Genomic DNA, 19992 nt, shown 5'->3' on the forward strand with positions numbered 1-19992 from the left:
TGCTCTCTTGTAGCACTGCTAACTAATATACTGCTGAGCTAACTGACTGTTCAGAATATTTTGAATCATCTGCTCCAGAGATTGTTGGAAAATTGCTGGTTGCACACGCATTTCTGAAAGGCAGCCTGTTATATCTGTACAGTTCAAATAGAGTGTTGATGACCATTAATTGGTGGGACTATTCATCTGGTGGCAATTGTAAATAAACTTATGATAGATCAGTTTTAGAGTAATATAGTCCACTTGATAGTCTTGATAAGAACTCTTCTGGCTGTGGAATGAGACAGACAATCTCTGATTGTACTTTTATAGCTGATTTAAAGTCCTAACAGAAATGCAGGGAGCCATTTGGTTTTGGTAACACTTCCAATGGTGTTGCCCACTGACTGGATGTGATGGACGTGAGGGCATCTTCTTGCATCACAAAACCTAACTCAGATTTGATGTCATCTCTCAATGCTACCTGCACTGGTCTAGCTCTAGTGTGATGAGGGCCTCCCGTCGGGTAGACCGTTTGCCTGGTGCAAGTCTTTTGATTTGATGGCACTTCGGCGACTTGCGCATCGATGGGGATGAAATCATGATGATTAGAACAACACAACACCCAGTCCCTGAGCAGAGAAAATCTCCGACCCAGCCGGGAATCGAACCCAGGCCTTTTGGACTGACAGTCTGTCGTGCTGACCACTCAGCTACCGGGGCGGACCCTAGCTCTAGTGAGGTGCACAGAAGACTTTACCTTCATATGAGCTACGTAATAATTTGCACGCTCTAAGCCTGGTGAAAGTAGATGTGAGTATTCAGTGCACAGTGAATAGTAATAATCGAATGGTATACCTGTTGAGACACTGTTGATGCCATCTATTGTTTTAAAACCAGAAGAAGAAAATGCATCCATCCCAAAAACATGTTTTGTGCTTGCCATGATGGCACAGCTAAGAAAGTAGTCGGCTGGTTAACTTTTATGAACAATGCCACTACTGTGCATTTACCCTGCAAAAGTGTGCAGTCCTTGCTGTTGGACTGTAGCTTTTGTGATGTTGGCTCAAGAGGTGGAGAACCAATCTGAGCACAGGTTTCCCCATTTGTAATATAAACTAGTGAATGAGCATGGTTGATTGTCAATGGGAGAAAAAACTTTTACAGACACTCTGTAAAAAGGTTCAACTGGAGCCATTATGTGTTTATGCTGTTGCAGCATTGTCAATGGGATGTGGTGCTGCTTTTGCAGACTTCTACCACAAGTTCTTGTTTACAGCACTGCACTCACTGTGTTTCTTTACATATGCAGTGAGGGCACTGGATGACTCTGGGTTTAAAATCTGTAAATCAGTGTCATATGTTCAGCTCACAATGTTTTTTCTCATGTTATCAGTTACTGTTAAAAATTAATACACCATAGATTTATACAGACTAGAAACAGCAGAGGGCCTATAACACTTCATTGGAGAATGTAGGTATCACTTCTGTTTCACTTGATGACTGTCCATCAGTTACTATGAACTATGGCCTTTTGCACAACTGAGATTATTCTTTGTAGGCATACAATTTGATTAGAAGCCACATGTCACAAATGGAGTCAAAAGACTTCTGGAAATCTAGGGATATTAGATTAACTTGAGATTCCCTGTTGATAGCATTCATTACTGTGGTGAATAAAAGACCATTTGGGTTTCACAAAAATGATATCTTCTGAATCCATGCTGACTTTTTGATAATAGATCATTTTTCTCAATGTGTTTCATAATATTCAAGAGCACAGTATACATTCAGAAATCTTACTGTAAACTGATGTCACTGATGTGGGTCTATACGAGTAATTCAGCAGATTACTCCTATTTCCTATCTTACATATTGCTGTGATCTTGCAAATTTCCAGTCCTTTTTTCAAGCATGCAGTTGTATACCATTGTTAAATATTATGGAGCTATTACATCAGCATACTCTGAAAGTAACCTAATTGGCATACAATCTGGACTGGAAGACTTGCCTTTAATGGGTAACTTAAGTTGTGTTGTTATGCCAAGGGAATCTCCTTCTAAGTTAATCTTTTTGGCATTTGTTCTTGGTTTTAATTCTGGAATATATACTGCATCTTCTTTGGCGAAGGAAAGGAATATCAGAAAATAGTGCTTGGTAACTCCAATTTAATGGCACTGTCATAGGTAACATTACTATTGCTATCACACAGTAAAGGTATTGTTTTTTGTTGCCTCTGGTGTACTTTAAACTTTACCAGAATATCTTTGGATTGTCTGTCAGATCTCAAGACAGGGTTTCATTGTGGAAACTATTCAAAGCATCTTGCACTGAAATCCAAGCTAGAATTTGAGCTTCCATAATACATATCCAGTCTTCGGGCTATTGCATTCTTTTAAATCTGGCATGTTTTCCCTAGTGCTTCTACAACTGTGTCCTGAGCTGTTTTGTATACCATGGGGGATATTTTCTATCTCTTATTAATTTACTTGGTATGAATCTCTCAAATTCCATCAATACTATTTCTTTGAATTTAAGCCACATCTGCTCTACACTTACATTGTTAGTTTGGAAGAAATGGAGACTGTCTCATAGGAAGCCATCAAGTAAATTTTTATCTGCTTTCTTAAATAGATATATTTAGCATTTATTTTTGGTGGATTTGTTTGTTAATAGCCTGATGTGACAATGTCATTTCATTTTTTCCATACTGCAAGCAAGTCATAAGAGATGGAGCACAAACTAGGATTGTTTCAAAGATGGGTAAAGAAATTGGCCACGCTCTTTCAAGAGACCCATCCTAGAATTTGCCAGGAGCAATTTAGGAAAATCATGGAAAATCTGAATCTGAATGCTTAGACTCAGATGTGAGCTGTCATCTTCTCAACAGCAAGTCAAGTGTGCTAACCACTGCAGGACCTGACTTGGTGCCATACTGAACCACACAAACCTGTTACATACAGTTGCAGTGCATCTCTCCTCTCCTTTTTTGTAAAAGAGTGAATGAAAAGCTACTAGGAACTTATGTAAGCTATGCTTTGTTTCCTTCTTTTACTGCTATTGGCACATTTAGAGGCTTTCATTGAATAGGTTGATGCTGTTTTATGAGATATTAGAAAACACAACAGGATATTAATATAATTTAAAATTTAGGTGATCCCACTTATTTTCATATGTATATACACATATAACAAAATGTTCTCATTTAACAATTTGTAAACTGTTCTAATTATAAAGCAGCTTTCACTTAGTGTAGCCAATAATCAGTAAGCTCATCCTTTTTTCTTCTAAGGCCTTATTGAGCTCATTTGAGATGGAACACAAGCTCAGGTTGGGAAAGGACAGGGAAGAAAATTGTCTGTGTCCATTTAAAAAGAATTACTGCAGCATTTACGAGGACAGTTCAATAAGTAATGCAACACATTTTTTTTTCTGAAACAGGGGTTGTTTTATTCAGCGTTGAAATACACCAGGTTATTCCCCAATCTTTTAGCTACACAACACTATTTTTCAACGTAATCTCCTTTCAATGCTACGGCCTTACGCCACCTTGAAATGAGGGCCTGTATGCCTGCACGGTACCATTCCACTGGTCGATGTCGGAGCCAACGTCGTACTGCATCAATAACTTCTTCATCATCCGCGTAGTGCCTCCCACGGATTGCGTCCTTCATTGGGCCAAACATATGGAAATCCGACGGTGCGAGATCGGGGCTGTAGGGTGCATGAGGAAGAACAGTCCACTGAAGTTTTGTGAGCTCCTCTCGGGTGCGAAGAATTGTGTGAAGTCTTGCATTGTCATGAAGAAGGAGAAGTTCGTTCAGATTTTTGTGCCTACGAACACGCTGAAGTCGTTTCTTCAATTTCTGAAGAGTAGCACAATACACATCAGAGTTGATCGTTTGACCATGGGGAAGGACATCGAACAGAATAACCCCTTCAGCGTCCCAGAAGACTGTAACCATGACTTTACCGGCTGAGGGTATGGCTTTAAACTTTTTCTTGGTAGGGGAGTGGGTGTGGCGCCACTCCTTTGATTGCCGTTTTGTTTCAGGTTCGAAGTGACGAACCCATGTTTCATCGCCTGTAACAATCTTTGACAAGAAATTGTCACCCCCAGCCACATGACGAGCAAGCAATTCCGCACAAATGGTTCTCCTTTGCTCTTTATGGTGTTCGGTTAGACAACGAGGGACCCAGCGGGAACAAACCTTTGAATATCCCAATTGGTGAACAATTGTGACAGCACTACCAACAGAGATGTCAAGTTGAGCACTGAGTTGTTTGATGGTGATCCGTCGATCATCTCGAACGAGTGTGTTCGCACGCTCCGCCATTGCAGGAGTCACAGCTGTGCACGGCCGGCCCGCACGCGGGAGATCAGACAGTCTTACTTGACCTTGCGGCGATGATGAAACACGCTTTGCCCAACGACTCACCGTGCTTTTGTCCACTGCCAGATCACCGTAGACATTCTGCAAGCACCTATGAATATCTGAGATGGCCTGGTTTTTCGCCAAAAGAAACTCGATCACTGCCCGTTGTTTGCAACGCACATCCGTTACAGACGCCATTTTAACAGCTCCGTACAGCGCTGCCACCTGTCGGAAGTCAATGAAACTATGCGAGACGAAGCGGGAATGTTTGAAAATATTCCACAAGAAATTTCCGGTTTTTGCAACCAAAATTGGCCGAGAAAAAAAAAGTGTTGCATTACTTATTGAACTGCCCTCGTACATTAATAAATTTAGTAAGACCACAGAAAGTGGTAAAATACCGGAACTTCAATCGCTGATAGAAAGCACCGAAGCTGAAATCATTCTAGGTACAGAAAGCTGGCTGAAGCCAGAGATAAATTCTGCTGAAATTTTTACAAAGGCACAGACGGTGTTTAGAAAGGATAGATTGCATGCAACCGGTGGTGGCGTGTTTGTCGCTGTTAGTAGTAGTTTATCCTGTAGTGAAGTAGATGGAAGGAATAAGTTGGATGGACAGAGTAAAAAATGAAGAGGTACTGAGAAGAGTGGGAGAGAAAAGGCAGTTACTAGATGTAATAAAGAGAAGAAAAAGAAATTGGATTGGGCATATATTAAGAAAGAATGACGGACTGATAAAAACAGTTTTAGAAGGTTATGTAGAAGGGAAAAGGAAGCGAGGAAGGAAGAGATTCCAGATACTGGATGACATGATGGACGGTACAACATACAGCAGCCTTAAGAAGGAAGCAATGGATCGTAGAAAATGGAGAGGCAAAGGACCTGCTAATATAGCAGATAACTGATGATGATGAAGTAGAAGTGGATAGTTCCTGTGAATTATTATGGGTGGAGGTTACACTCAACAACCGAGCTAGGTTAATAATTGGCTCCTTTTACCGACCTCCCGACTCAGCAGCATTAATGGCAGAACAACTGAGAGAAAATTTGAAATACATTTCACATAAATTTTGTCAGCATGTTATAGTCTTAGGTGGAGATTTCAATTTACCAGATATAGACTGGGACACTCAGATGTTTAGGACAGGTGGTAGGGACAGAGCATCGAGTGACGTTATACTGAGTGCACTATCCAAAAATCACCTCGAGCAATTACACAGAGAAGCAACTCGTGGAGATAACATCTTGGACCTAACAAACAGACCTGAACTTTTCGACTCTGTAAGTGCAGAACAGGGAATCAGTGATCATAAGGCCGTTGCAGCATCCCTGAATATGGAAGTTAATAGGAATATAAAAAAAGGGAGGAAGGTTTACCTGTTTAGCAAGAGTAATAGAAGGCAGATTTCAGACTACCTAACAGATCAAAACGAAAATTCTTGTTCCGACACTGACAATGTTGAGTGTTTATGGAAAAAGTTCAAGGCAATCATAAAATGCATTTTAGACAGGTACACGCTGAGTAAAACTGTGAGGGACGGGAAAAACCCACTGTGGTTCAACAACAAAGTTAGGAAACTACTGCGAAAGCAAAGAGAGCTTCACCCAAAATTTAAACGCAGCCAAAATCTCCCAGACAAACAGAAGCTAAATGATGTCAAAGTTAGCATAAGGAGGGCTATGTGTGAAGCATTCAGTGAATTCGAAAGTAAAATTCTATGTACCGACTTGACAGAAAATCCTAGGAAGTTCTGGTCTTACGTTAAATCAGTAAGTGGCTCGAAACAGCATATCCAGACACTCCGGGATGATGATGGCATTGAAAGAGGATGACACATGTAAAGCTGAAATACTAAACACCTTTTTCCAAAGCTGTTTCACAGAGGAAGACCGCACTGCAGTTCCTTCTCTAAATCCTCGCACGAACGAAAAAATGGCTGACACCGAAATAAGTGTCCAAGGAATAGAAAAGCAACTGGAATCACTCAACAGAGGAAAGTCCACTGGTCCTGACGGGATACCAATTCGATTCTACACAGAGTACGTGAAAGAACTTGCCCCCCCTTCTAACAGCCGTGTACCGCAAGTCTCTAGAGGAACGGAAGGTTCCAAATGATTGGAAAAGAGCACAGGTAGTCCCAGTATTCAAGAAGGGTCGTCGAGCAGATGCGCAAAACTATAGACCTACATCTCTGATGTTGATCTGTTGTAGAATTTTAGAACATGTTTTTTGCTCGAGTATCATGTCGTTTTTGGAAACTCTGTAGGAATCAACATGGATTCCGGAAACAGTGATCCTGTGAGACCCAACTCGCTTTATTTGTTGATGAGACCCAGAAAATATTAGATACAGGCCACCAGGTAGATGCTATTTTCCTTGACTTCCGGAAGGCATTCGATACAGTTCCGCACTGTCGCCTGATAAACAAAGTAAGAGCCTACGGAATATCAAACCAGCTGTGTGGCTAGATTGAAGAGTTTTTAGCAAATAGAACACAGCATGTTGTTATCAATGGAGAGACGTCTACAGACGTTAAAGTAACCTCTGGCGTGCCACAGGGGAGTGTTATGGGACCTTTGCTTTTCACAATATATATAAATGACCTAGTAGATAGTGTCGGAAGTTCCATGCGGTATTTCGCGGATGATGCTGTAGTATACAGAGAAGTTGCAGCATTAGAAAATTGTAGCAAAATGCAGGAAGATCTGCAGTGGATAGGCACTTGGTGCAGGGAGTGGCAACTGACCCTTAACATAGACAAATGTAATGTATTGCGAATACATAGAAAGAAGGATCCTTTATTGTATGATTATATGATAGCGGAACAAACACTGGTAGCAGTTACTTCTGTAAAATATTTGGGAGTATGCGTGTGGAATGATTTGAAGTGGAATGATCATATAAAATTAATTATTGGTAAGTCGGGTACCAGGTTGAGATTCATTGGGAGAGTCCTTAGAAAATGTAGTCCATCAACAAAGGAGGTGGCTTACAAAACACTCGTTCTACCTATACTTGAGTATTGCTCATCAGTGTGGGATCCGTACCAGATTGGGTTGACGGAGGAGATAGAGAAGATCCAAAGAAGAGCGGCACGTTTCGTCACAGGGTTATTTGGTAACCGTGATAGCATTACGGAGATGTTTAGCAAACTCAAGTGGCAGACTCTGCAAGAGAGGCGCTCTGCATTGGGGTGTAGCTTGCTCACCAGGTTTCGAGAGGTTGTGTTTCTGGATGAGGTATCAAATGTATTGCTTCCCCCTACTTATACCTCCTGAGGAGATCACGAATGTAAAATTAGAGAGATTCAAGCGCGCACGGAGGCTTTCAGACAGTCGTTCTTCCCGCGAACGATACGCGACTGGAACAGAAAAGGTAGGTAATGACAGTGGCACGTAAAGTGCCCTCCGCCACACACCGTTGGGTGGCTTGCAGAGTATAAATGTAGATGTAGATGTAGAAAGTCTAAATCTGGATGGTAAGATGAGGATTTGACTTTCCATCCTCTTGAATGTGAGTACAGTATCTTGGCACTTCACTACCTCCCTTCGTATCATGACAGGCAGTCCAAAGAAAGATAACAGTGATTACATTCAGTCTAAGTAAACATAATAAATATATTCCCATTGACATTCAGAACTTGACAGAGAATCACTTCATCTGCTTTGTCAGAGCGGCAGGTTCCACAGACGGACCACTGCATAGACCTCTTGCTGCGCTGGAACTCTGGGAGTGGACGACATGGGGCACGAGGCCGCTCTGGAATGGAGCCATTGTCTCGCCGCCTACGCCAGCTAGGTCATCCACACCTTGCCTCATGGCTCTCCAAGTCTGTCTTCCATGCACTCGCTCAGGATCTTGGAGATGATGTTGCTGCGCTCAGCAGTGATGGGGATACTGTGGCTATGGCAGCAGCCAAGGCATCACCAAATAAGATCCGACATTTAAGGTACTCATGAATTCCATATGATGTTTCTGATCACACCTGCTTCTTTTCCTTGTATCTTCAGGCTTCATATAGTGTCCATTATCAGATTTAGTAAAGTTACTACAAATATAAAGTGACCACTACCAAAGTCGAAAGTTGTTAAGTCAGGTAAAAGGTGCATTAATTTGAGTGCTGAAACTTAGCTAGGACAAGGCCGCATTACAAACACACTACCTCACAAGTAAAATTTCAAGTGTGTTGTCAGATGACTATGCAAGAACTACATGTTCATTCACATCACCTGCAAATTTAAGGAGTATTTAATCTAGATGCTTGTTACTTTGAGGTATGGGTATTAATGGAAGCAATATAGTGTGTGCTTGAGGATGCCACTTTGTATGATCAGTATTGTAGGGATGTTCAAAGCGTCCAGTGTTGTACTACTATGACAGCTTGTCCTACCTGAACCTAAAGGTTCCATGAAAAGCAGTTTGGTGGTTATGATTTTCATACAGATAAAATTATGAGCTGTGAGCTAGAATGGCACTTCCACTTCAATAATTTTTCCATATATAAGTACGGTGTAACTGACCTGAACTTTATACTGCTTTTCAATGTACTCATACTCTACCACTGGCTTGCAGGAATACAGTTTTTAGGCAACATCCATACAATGTTTATTGTGTATGGATGTGCAAAGAATGAAACAAATAAATAGATAATGACTTAGGTGAGTTTTCTGCAAGTTTGAAGTGATTTGTATTATTGTTACACAGTGAATCACAAGTGGTATACTACCAGCTGTTTAATTCTTCTGACTGCTGTCTGTGGTTGGTCACTGATCTTGTAATCTAACAATATCAGGTCTTTCTCTTAAATACATATGTAACATTACATTTCATTCTATTGAGGATTACCTGCCAGCTTAACACTAAATATATTGATAACATGCACGTCTTCCTGCATTTTGCAACAATTTTCAGGCACTGTGATTTCCATGTAGATAATTGCTCTGCCTGCAAACAGCTTGACAGCTAATGTTACCTACCACCTTATTTATATGGGATGTCCCTGGAGGAATGGTCAATGTTCAGGGATACGACAGGAACAAATCATTCAAAGGAAAAAAGTCTAGTAAACATAAGCTTTAAAATGTATACCTTAAGAGTTATGAGCACTTCTTCATTTTCAATAGTATGAAACAAATCTTTTCTGCTGCAAGCTCTCTGCTTTCCATATTTTGCAAGGATGTAGTATGGACCAAAACAAAATAAAAAATGTCTGATAAACATGGGCACTATATTGCATACCAAAAGAGCTATGAACACTTCTTCAGTAGAAGAGTGACTGTAAATGTTAAATGAAAGTTCTTGTAGAATATAAACATGTTTGGATTGAAGGAGGCCATTCACGTAAAAGCAGAAGTATTGAGATGCTAATAGACACACATAAAAGAAAGAAAACTTGCTGCCTTTCAGATTTATCCTTTATCCTTTGATGAACTAAAGTAAAACACACACACACACGTACACACGCACACACACTGTGCCTTATGCCCATACATGGAGCTGGCTGGAGAAATGTTGTATTTCAGCAGGTGGACTGGTTGTGGTGGGGCAAAGTGTTGGGTTGGGTGGGTAAAGAGAGAGAAGGAGGTGGGAGGCAGGGAGAGGGACTGGAGCTGAGGGGTTAGCAGCTCAAAGTGAGGTAGCTGGTTTGCTGACTATGAATGGGGGAGAGAGAGAGCTGGCAGGTATATAGGCTTGGTATGTAATGCATGACAGTAGGGATCAGTGGGGGGGCAGTACATGCTGAAAGTGGTGTGGGGACATGAATTGAGAGGAGTTGATAGGATGGAAGAAGGGGAAACTGTCAGGTAGAGAGAGCAGGGATGGTAGGTTACCTGAGACTGAGGCCAGGGTAAATACAGAAGCGGAGAATGTGTTGTTAGGATAATACTGCTTTACTTAGTTCAGAGAAGCTGGTGGTTGGGGGAAGGATCCAGATGGCCCATGTTCTAAAGGAGCTATTGAAACAGTACCTGCATTTTGACAGCTGCCATCCCTTCCCTACCAAAAAATCCCTCCCATACAGCCTAGCCACTCATGGATGACATATCTGCAGTGATGAAAACCTCCTTGTATGGTACACTGCAGGCATCACGAAGGTCTTCGCAAGCAGGCAATACTCCCCCAAACCTAGTCCATGAATAGATTTCCCATGCTGTATCCTCACACACCCCCAATCCTCCCACCACCCTTAGGAGTCAGTTGCAAAGGACCACCCTGCTTGTCACTCAGTATCACCCTGGTCTAGAACAACTGAACCACATCCTTTGCCAGGGCTTTGATTATCTCTCATCCTTTCCTGAAATGTGAGACATCCTACTTAAGATCCTACCCATTGTTCCTCCAGTTGTGTTCCATCACCCATCCAACCTACAGAACCTAGACCTTCCCATTTCCACTCCCACTTCCACTCCCAACCCCTTCCCAGAAGGATCATATTTGTCCAGCCAACACCTCCTACTTCAGTCCTGTCACAGACTTGTCCCAAGCCATGAGGAGCCAGACCATCTGTGAAAGCAACTATGTCATACACCAGTCCTGCTGCAAGCACTGAACAGCTTTTTATGTTGATGTGGCTACCAACAAGCTGTCCACCAGGATGAATGGCCACTGCCAAACAGTTGTCAAGAACAAAGTGGACCACTGGATGGCATAACATGCAGCTGAGTGCAACTAGCTCAGCTGCATTGGCTGCTTCACAATCTAGGCCATCTGGATCCTTCCCTCCACTACCAGCTTCTCTGAACTATGCATATGGGAGTTATCCTTACAACACATCCTCTGCTCCTGTAATCATCCTGGCCTCAGTCTCAGGTAACCCACTGTCCCTGCACCATTCGCCAAACAGTTTTCCCTCCCTTTATCCTGTCACCCTCTCTCAATTCATGTCCCCATGCTACCTTCAGTGCATGCCCCCCCCCCCTCCCCCTGCCCCCCAGCCAGCACCATGTAGGGGTATAGGTGTGTGTGTGTGTGTGTGTGTGTGTGTGTGTGTGAATGTGTGTGTGTGTGTGTGTGTGTGTGTGTGAACGCACCACTTCTGCTGTTTAGTACTGCCACCCCCCAAAATATGGAAAGCAAAGAGCTTGCAGTAGAAGAGACTTGTTTCACAGTATTGAAGATGAAGTAGTCTCATAACTCTTAAGCTATGCATTTTAGAGATTGTGTTTACTAAACTTTTTTCCAGAGAATGATCATTCCTGCCATATCCCTGAATCTCAACCATTCTTCCTGGGACATCCTGTATGCATGATAGTTCACCTAATCAGTTAATCTCAAATGTTCCTAAAAGTCTTCAAGAATCAAAGCAAGGTTTTTAACAAATGGCAGTATGCATTTTCTTTTTATACAAAATTTCATAAAGTATTGATTCTGAACACTTGTTTTTGATATATGCAAATTGCTGCAAAACTATTCAATTATTTTAATTATTACCATTTACAGCCCCCCCCCAGGAACCATGGACCTTGCCGTTGGTGGGGAGGCTTGCGTGCCTCAGCGATACAGATAGCCATACCGTACGTGCAACCACAACGGAGGGGTATCTGTTGAGAGGCCAGACAAACGTGTGGTTCCTGAAGAGGGGCAGCAGCCTTTTCAGTAGTTGCAAGGGCAACAGTCTGGATGATTGACTGATCTGGCCTTGTAACAATAACCAAAATGGCCTTGCTGTGCTGGTACTGTGAACGGCTGAAAACAAGGGGAAGCTACAGCCGTAATTTTTCCCGAGGGCATGCAGCTTTACTGTATGATTAAATGATGATGGCGTCCTCTTGGGTAAAATATTCTGGAGGTAAAATAGTCCCCTATTCGGATCTCCGGGCGGGGACTACTCAAGAGGATGTCGTTAAAGGAGAAAGAAAACTGGCATTCTACGGATCGGAACGTGGAATGTCAGATCCCTTAACCGGGCAGGTAGGTTAGAAAATTTAAAAACGGGCAGGTAGGTTAGAAAATTTAAAAAGGGAAATGAATAGATTGAAGTTAGATATAGTGGGAATTAGTGAAGTTCGGTGGCAGGAGGAACAAGGCTTCTGGTCAGGTGACTACAGGGTTATAAACACAAAATCAAATAGGGGTAATGCGGGAGTAGGTTTAATAATGAATAGGAAAATAGGAATGCAGGTAAGCTACTACAAACAGCATAGTGAAAGCATTATTGTGGCCAAGATAGACACGAAGCCCACACCTACTACAGTAGTACTAGTTTATATGCCAACTAGCTCTGCAGATGACGAAGAAATTGAAGAAATGTATGATGAAATAAAAGAAATTATTCAGATTGTGAAGGGAGACGAAAATTTAATAGTCATGGGTGACTGGAATTCGAGTGTAGGAAAAGGGAGAGAAGGAAACTTAGTAGGTGAATATGGATTGGGGCTACGAAATGAAAGAGGAAGCCGCCTGGTAGAATTTTGCACAGAGCACAACATAATCATAGCTAACACTTGGTTTAAGAATCATGAAAGATGGTTGTATACATGGAAGAACCCTGGAGATACTAAAAGGTATCAGATAGATTATATAATGGTACGACAGAGATTTAGGAACCAGGTTTTAAATTTTAAGACATTTCCAGGGGCAGATGTGGACTCTGACCACAATCTATTGGTTATGAACTGTAGATTAAAACTGAAGAAACTGCAAAAAGGTGGGAATTTAAGGAGATGGGACCTGGATAAACTGAAAGAACCGGAGGTTGTACAGAGATTCAGGGAGAGCATAAGGGAACAATTGACAGAAATGGGGGAAAGAAATACAGTAGAAGAAGAATGGGTAGCTTTGAGGGATGAAGTAGTGAAGGCAGCAGAGGATCAAGTAGGTAAAAAGACGAGGGCTAGTAGAAATCCTTGGGTAACAGAAGAAATATTGAATTTAATTGATGAAAGGAGAAAATATAAAAATGCAGTAAATGAAGCAGGCAAAAAGGAATACAAACGTCTCAAAAATGAGATCGACAGGAAGTGCAAAATGGCTAAGCAGGGTTGGCTAGAGGACAAATGTAAGGATGTAGAGGCCTATCTCATTAGGGGTAAGATAGATACTGCCTACAGGAAAATTAAAGAGACCTTTGGAGATAAGAGAACGACTTGTATGAATATCAAGAGCTCAGATGGAAACCCAGTTCTAAGCAAAGAAGGGAAAGCAGAAAAGTGGAAGGAGTATATAGAGGGCCTATACAAGGGCGATGTACTTGAGGACAATATTATGGAAATGGAAGAGGATGTAGATGAAGATGAAATGGGAGATATGATACTGCGTGAAGAGTTTGACAGAGCACTGAAAGACCTGAGTCAAAACAAGGCCCCCGGAGTAGACAACATTCCATTGGAACTACTGACTGCCTTGGGAGACCAGTCCTGACAAAACTCTACCATCTGGTGAGCAAGATGTATGAAACAGGCGAAATACCCTCAGACTTCAAGAAGAATATAATAATTCCAATCCCAAAGGAAGCAGGTGTTGACAGATGTGAAAATTACCGAACTATCAGTTTAATAAGTCACAGCTGCAAAATACTAACACGAATTCTTTACAGACAAATGGAAAAATTAGTAGAAGCCAACCTCGGGGAAGATCAGTTTGGATTCCGTAGAAACACTGGAACACATGAGGCAGTACTGACCTTACGACTTATCTTAGAAGAAAGATTAAGGAAAGGCAAACCTACGTTTCTAGCATTTGTAGACTTAGAGAAAGCTTTTGACAATGTTGACTGGAATACTCTCTTTCAAATTCTAAAGGTGGCAGGGGTAAAATACAGGGAGCGAATGGGTATTTACAATTTGTACAGAAACCAGATGGCAGTTATAAGCGTTGAGGGACATGAAAGAGAAGCAGTGGTTGGGAAGGGAGTAAGACAGGGTTGTAGCCTCTCCCCGATGTTGTTCAATCTGTATATTGAGCAAGCAGTAAAGGAAACAAAAGAAAAATTTGGAGTAGGTATTAAAATTCATGGAGAAGAAATAAAAACTTTGAGGTTCGCCGATGACATTGTAATTCTGTCAGAGACAGCAAAGGACTTGGAAGAGCAGTTGAATGGAATGGACAGTGTCTTGAAAGGAGGATATAAGATGAACATCAACAAAAGCAAAACAAGGATAATGGAATGTAGTCTAATTAAGTCGGGTGATGCTGAGGGAATTAGATTAGGAAATGAGACACTTAAAGTAGTAAAGGAGTTTTGCTATTTGGGGAGCAAAATAACTGATGATGGTCGAAGTAGAGAGGATATAAAATGTAGGCTGGCAATGGCAAGGAAAGCGTTTCTGAAGAAGAGAAATTTGTTAACATCCAGTATCGATTTAAGTGTCAGGAAGTCATTTCTGAAAGTATTCGTATGGAGTGTAGCCATGTATGGAAGTGAAACGTGGACGATAAGTATTTTGGACAAGAAGAGAATAGAAGCTTTCGAAATGTGGTGCTACAGAAGAATGCTGAAGATTAGATGGGTAGATCACATAACTAGTGAGGAAGTATTGAATAGGATTGGGGAGAAGAGAAGTTTGTGGCACAACTTGACCAGAAGAAGGGATCGGTTGGTAGGACATGTTCTGAGGCATCAAGGGATCACCAATTTAGTATTGGAGGGCAGCGTGGAGGGTAAAAATCGTAGAGGGAGACCAAGAGATGAATACACTAAGCAGATTCAGAAGGATGTAGGTTGCAGTAAGTACTGGGAGATGAAGAAGCTTGCACAGGATAGAGTAGCATGGAGAGCTGCATCAAACCAGTCTCAGGACTGAAGACCACAACAACAACAACAACCATTTACAGAGGCTTCAGTGTCAAAGTTATATTATTTGATGCAACCCACTATCTTCCAAATCATGTTAAAGATTGAGACTTAAGTCTTTCATAATGGTACAGTTGTATAGAACATTCTTGGACTTCTTGCCCTGTCAGTTCACGGTAGAACATTGAACTTTTGATGATTACCTGTATCATCTTTGTCAAGACCAACTGGTAGTCAAAACTGCTCTTTTAGTGGCCTTACAACAGCCCATAGACAGTTTCTGATTGGTTGGTAATTACATAATGCTGTCATAGATACTGTCAATATCTGTGCTGGTGGCACCACCTCTCCTGTTGTAGCACAAACATTGTGACAAATTTGTCTGCCTCAAGTGCTCATTTCCATGCACCACTCAGATTATATCAGCTATCATGTTTGAAGGTCTTCTTGCACATTCTTACATCTACAGTCTCTGTAATTACAGAATACCAGTATGTAGGAGCCCAGTACAAAACCTTTGTTTTGTTAGACAGTATTTTGTGTCTGTTTGTAATGCTGTGCTCAGCAACTACAGATTTCTCCAGTTCACAATTTCTAATATGCTGTTGATGTTCTGCACAGCAGTCAGAAATTGTGCAGATGGACTTATCAATGCAATTGCTTCCACCCTCACAATGGATATTATAATCCTAGAGATCCTGAGGCCAGGACAGTACCCTCGCAAGGAATGTTATAAAGCCCAGGGATTCTCAGGCCAAGACTGTCCTTAATAGGACACAATGCCGCTTTTATCTTCTTGGGAGGTTGGAAATAGGTCTTATACCTCATCTTCCAAGGACTCTGCGTATTTTGCTGTATGTAATGCTACAGAAAGGAAGGAATACAATTGTTAGCTCATCATGTGAATGTTTGACATTTTCAAGTTTCCTTTTCTTGGAAAATGTTGACTTCATACCACATGAAACATAGCCATTCCTTCAGATGATTAATTTTGGAATTCAAGTGGTCCCCATACAAAACAGTTTTTGCTCTGTGTACCAATGTGTTTAAAACTGCTCTCTTCTGGGCTTGATGATGGAAACACAGGGCACTAAGATATAAACCAGTGTGCATCAGCTTATGGTGCACTGAGTGGCTGACACATCCATCTAACTTTTGATGGACCAAAACATCTCAAAATGACAGACTTATGACAGACTTCCTTCTTTCTCTGTCTTGGCAGTGAACTGGATATTTGGGTGCATTCTGTTCAAACATTCAAGGAAATGTTCAAGAGCTTCTGTGCCATGTGGCCAGACCATAAACATGTCATCAACATAAAAATAAAATAAAGCTCTTGAGCACTTCCTTGGACGTATGAACATGTCATCAACATAATGATGAAATAAAGCTCTTGAGCACTTCCTTGAACATGTGAAAAACATGCACTCAAACATCCAGCCCACTGTCGAGACTGAGAAAGAATGAAGTCTGGCATTTTTAGATGTTTTGCTCCAGCTAAAATCAAATGGACATCTCAGCCACTCCGTGCACCACAAGTTGAAGCACACAGATTTACATCTTAGGACCCAGAGTTTTCATCATCCAGCCCCTTGTAAATACATTGGTACACAGAGCAAAAACTGTTTCTGACAAGAACGACTTGGATTCCAAAATTAATCATCTGAAGTACATGTCTAGAAGGAATGGCTATGGTTCACATGATATGAAGCTAGTGTCCTCCAAGAAAAGGAGACATGAAATGTTCCCATATTGTCATTATTCCATCCCGGGTTTTGCATTGTTTGATTTAAACTGTAATTTCTTAACATTTTGGTAGATGAAATTTATAAGCATTGCCCATACAGCCCTGTTTCTGTCTCTTTACAAACTGCTACTTTTCAAAAACCATTTTTTGATATTTTCAATGATTAACTGTTGATGTGACTCACTTTGTGGATTATGAGTAGTAGCAGATGTGTCATACATACTGAAGATAAACTTTGGAGTTACTTTCATATCTGCAAATTTTATCTCACTTTATTATACGTTTAAGTAGAAACTGGTTGATAATAGAATTTTTCCTGGTACCTGATTTGTATCTGACACCTCTGTTATGCAAGGAATAGCACATCATGCCATATATCAGGTTCCATATTAAAATGATCAACACCCATGAATGGCTGGAAGATTAATTTCAGTTGAACATGAAGTTAAGGCTGAGACAATTCCCACCATAGCTCTGTGATGTTCAAGACATCGTTTGCATTTTCTTCATTAATACTTCACATGGATACGAATTTGTGGCAGATGGGCAATTCTTCAATGGTGTAATAATTACCAGGTCTGGCACTTTATCACTGAACAGTGAGATACTGGAATGCTACCTTCTGTGAAAACTTTACCCAATCAATTATACAAGAACTGGTTGCAGATGTCTCCTTTCTAAATGGTTAACTAAATGAGGACTATAATTCTCAGTTGTCACTGTATGTATGTGGCACAGGGACCTGCTCTGAAATTATACTATTGTGAAGCAAAGGAAGAACACATTAACATACACATATTACACATATTAACATTATATTTTTAAAGTCAAGAGACTGTTCTCTAATTTCAAACTACAAAAAGTTTGGTTTTATTATGATCACTCTGAGATTAAGAACATTATAAATTCAAAATAAAATTAAAAACATACTTTATTAACCAGTCACCCCACAAATCATCGATGTAGATTCAAGAATTGAGTATTTCTGGCAGCTACAGGACAGGCAACAATACTCATTATAAACTGGCCTCTATTTTACCACAACACCGGTAGCTAATGTTCCGTGATAAATGTCAATATGGTCATGGAGAAATTAACCCACCAGTAGGAGACTAAAGCTTTTTTCACAATAATGGCTTTTCTGCTCATTTTGTGATAATAAACTTAGCTTGAGCAACAACAAACTGTTTATACCATTTTAACAATTATTAGTACCATTTCTAGTAGATGATTCAATTTGTTAATGGTTAGCTTGACATGTCAACTCATCTCTGAATGTTCTCCTTCATCATGGAATATATAGAACACAAGGAATGAATTAGTTAATTGGGTGACAAGATAGTACTTTAGAATGGTTTCAGGAGTGAGTATATGATGTTTTAACATGCATGTTCCCTACCCAAACAGTTAAGCTGTTGACAAATATGTGTTGCCTCTGCAAGCAGCATACAGTAAGTGCATCAATAAAATCTTCTCAGTTTATAGCTATGCCACTTTAAATAAAATATTCAAGCTTTTGATAGCTGTCTCTGCCATCATCATCAGGAGGTAAACTCACTGACTGCCAGGACTGGCATGGTGTTCCACTTGTGTATGTGCCATAGCAGTGTCTGGAACCTTCTATAAGATTTTAATTCTTGATGAGGAAGATGGAGGCAGCTATCGAAAGACCGAGTATTTCTTTTTTTCCCCCCAAATCTTTTTGTAAACTAAGAAGATTTCACTGAAGCATGTGAAATGCATGGAATATGGTACTACCTATTATACCACACATTAGGGCTTCTTCTTGGTACATTCACATGTGGAGTATGGGAAGAATGATTGCTATAATTTAAATTTTTCAACAGTGACTTATTAATAGTGTAACTTATTTAGTAAACACAGTCATTGTCAAATTGAAGTTGTTAACTTTTTATTGTTAGATGACCAATTTCAATCTTCTACCGCACATAAGGCCTTTGTGTCATTTTTTGTGTACACACTGCCAATCTCGCATCCTTGACAAATTTAAAACATTCTTTAAACTTAATTATTCTTTCGAAGCTGACCATGAGTGAGAAATGTGGGAGCTGTTATATGGTAGTGAGTAGAGGGATTTGTTGCCAATCTTGTAGGAAATATTTTCACTGGGGGGGTATGCAGAGGGGAGAATGTTAGGAGTGCCCTTCAGGCACAGTTAGAGGAAGCAAGGAAGGAACTCTTTAAGGATCAAGGGCAACAGGGGGGAGGAGGGTGGTTGGGAACTGGCAGCTGGTAGGAGGACAGGAAGAAAGAGAATGCAATCTGACAGTTTTATCATCAACACCAAAAACAGGTATCTACCCTGCCAGAGTTAAGTGGAGAAGAGCCTCAGGTAGAACGAGGAGCAGGAAATGTGCAGCACACTTCAACTGAGGCCAAGAAGCTTAGGAATGTACAATGTCTTAGGAAGAAGAAAGTGCTGTTGCTGGGTAGTAGCCATGGGTGAGGTGTAGGCCCGCAGTTACAGGAAAGTTTAGGTTGGGTTGGGTTGTGTGGAGGAAGAGACCTAACAGCGAGGTCATCGGTCTCATTGGATTAGGGAAGGACGGGGAAGGAAGTCAGCCGTGCCCTTTCAAAGGAACCATCCCAGCATTTGCCTGGAGTGATTTAGGGAAATCACGGAAAACCTAAATCAGAATGTCCGGACGCAGGATTGAACCGTTGTCCTCCCGAATGCGAGTCCAGTGTGCTAACCACTGAGCCACCTCGCTCGGTGAAAGTTTAGGGGCAGCGTATCAGGCCACCAGTATCTTCAAGCCAAATTCAGAACTAAGTCATGTGATAGAGGACCTAGTGTCTTTATGTAAGGACTTTACAAAAGAGGACCATTTAGTGATAGTGGATGGGGCAGGAAACAGTTTGGACAGAGATGGGGCATATGACATAGTTGGTGACCTGGATAAGATAGCTTCCCTGACTCATGGCACCAACGTACACTTTGTTGAGCTGTTCAGACGTCATGATTGACCACACCTTGATGGAACTGTGAGGTGAATCAATGTGGGGTTAAAGATGGCTCTGAGGATAGACAACTTTGCTCATGTTTCTCTTGTGCCCATCGGGGCTATCAACAGATGGCGTTTCACTAGGCATGGCCTACACCTAAACAGGACTGGGAAGGGAAGATTGGTACAGC

The 19992-nt window shown here is 41.1% G+C and overlaps 1 protein-coding gene across 1 annotated transcript in view; it reads left to right on the forward strand.

Moving 5' to 3' along the window:
- The window catches only part of LOC124789816, a 141057-nt gene that overhangs the window by 74442 nt on the left and 46623 nt on the right, over positions 1-19992 (forward strand). The window contains exon 3 of the mRNA XM_047257298.1: positions 8029-8305. Coding sequence (XP_047113254.1) covers positions 8029-8305 — 277 coding nt within the window. The remainder of the gene's footprint in view (positions 1-8028; positions 8306-19992) is intronic.

The sequence above is a fragment of the Schistocerca piceifrons genome, chromosome 3 (assembly GCF_021461385.2).
Source record: "Schistocerca piceifrons isolate TAMUIC-IGC-003096 chromosome 3, iqSchPice1.1, whole genome shotgun sequence".
NCBI lineage: Eukaryota > Metazoa > Arthropoda > Insecta > Orthoptera > Acrididae > Schistocerca > Schistocerca piceifrons.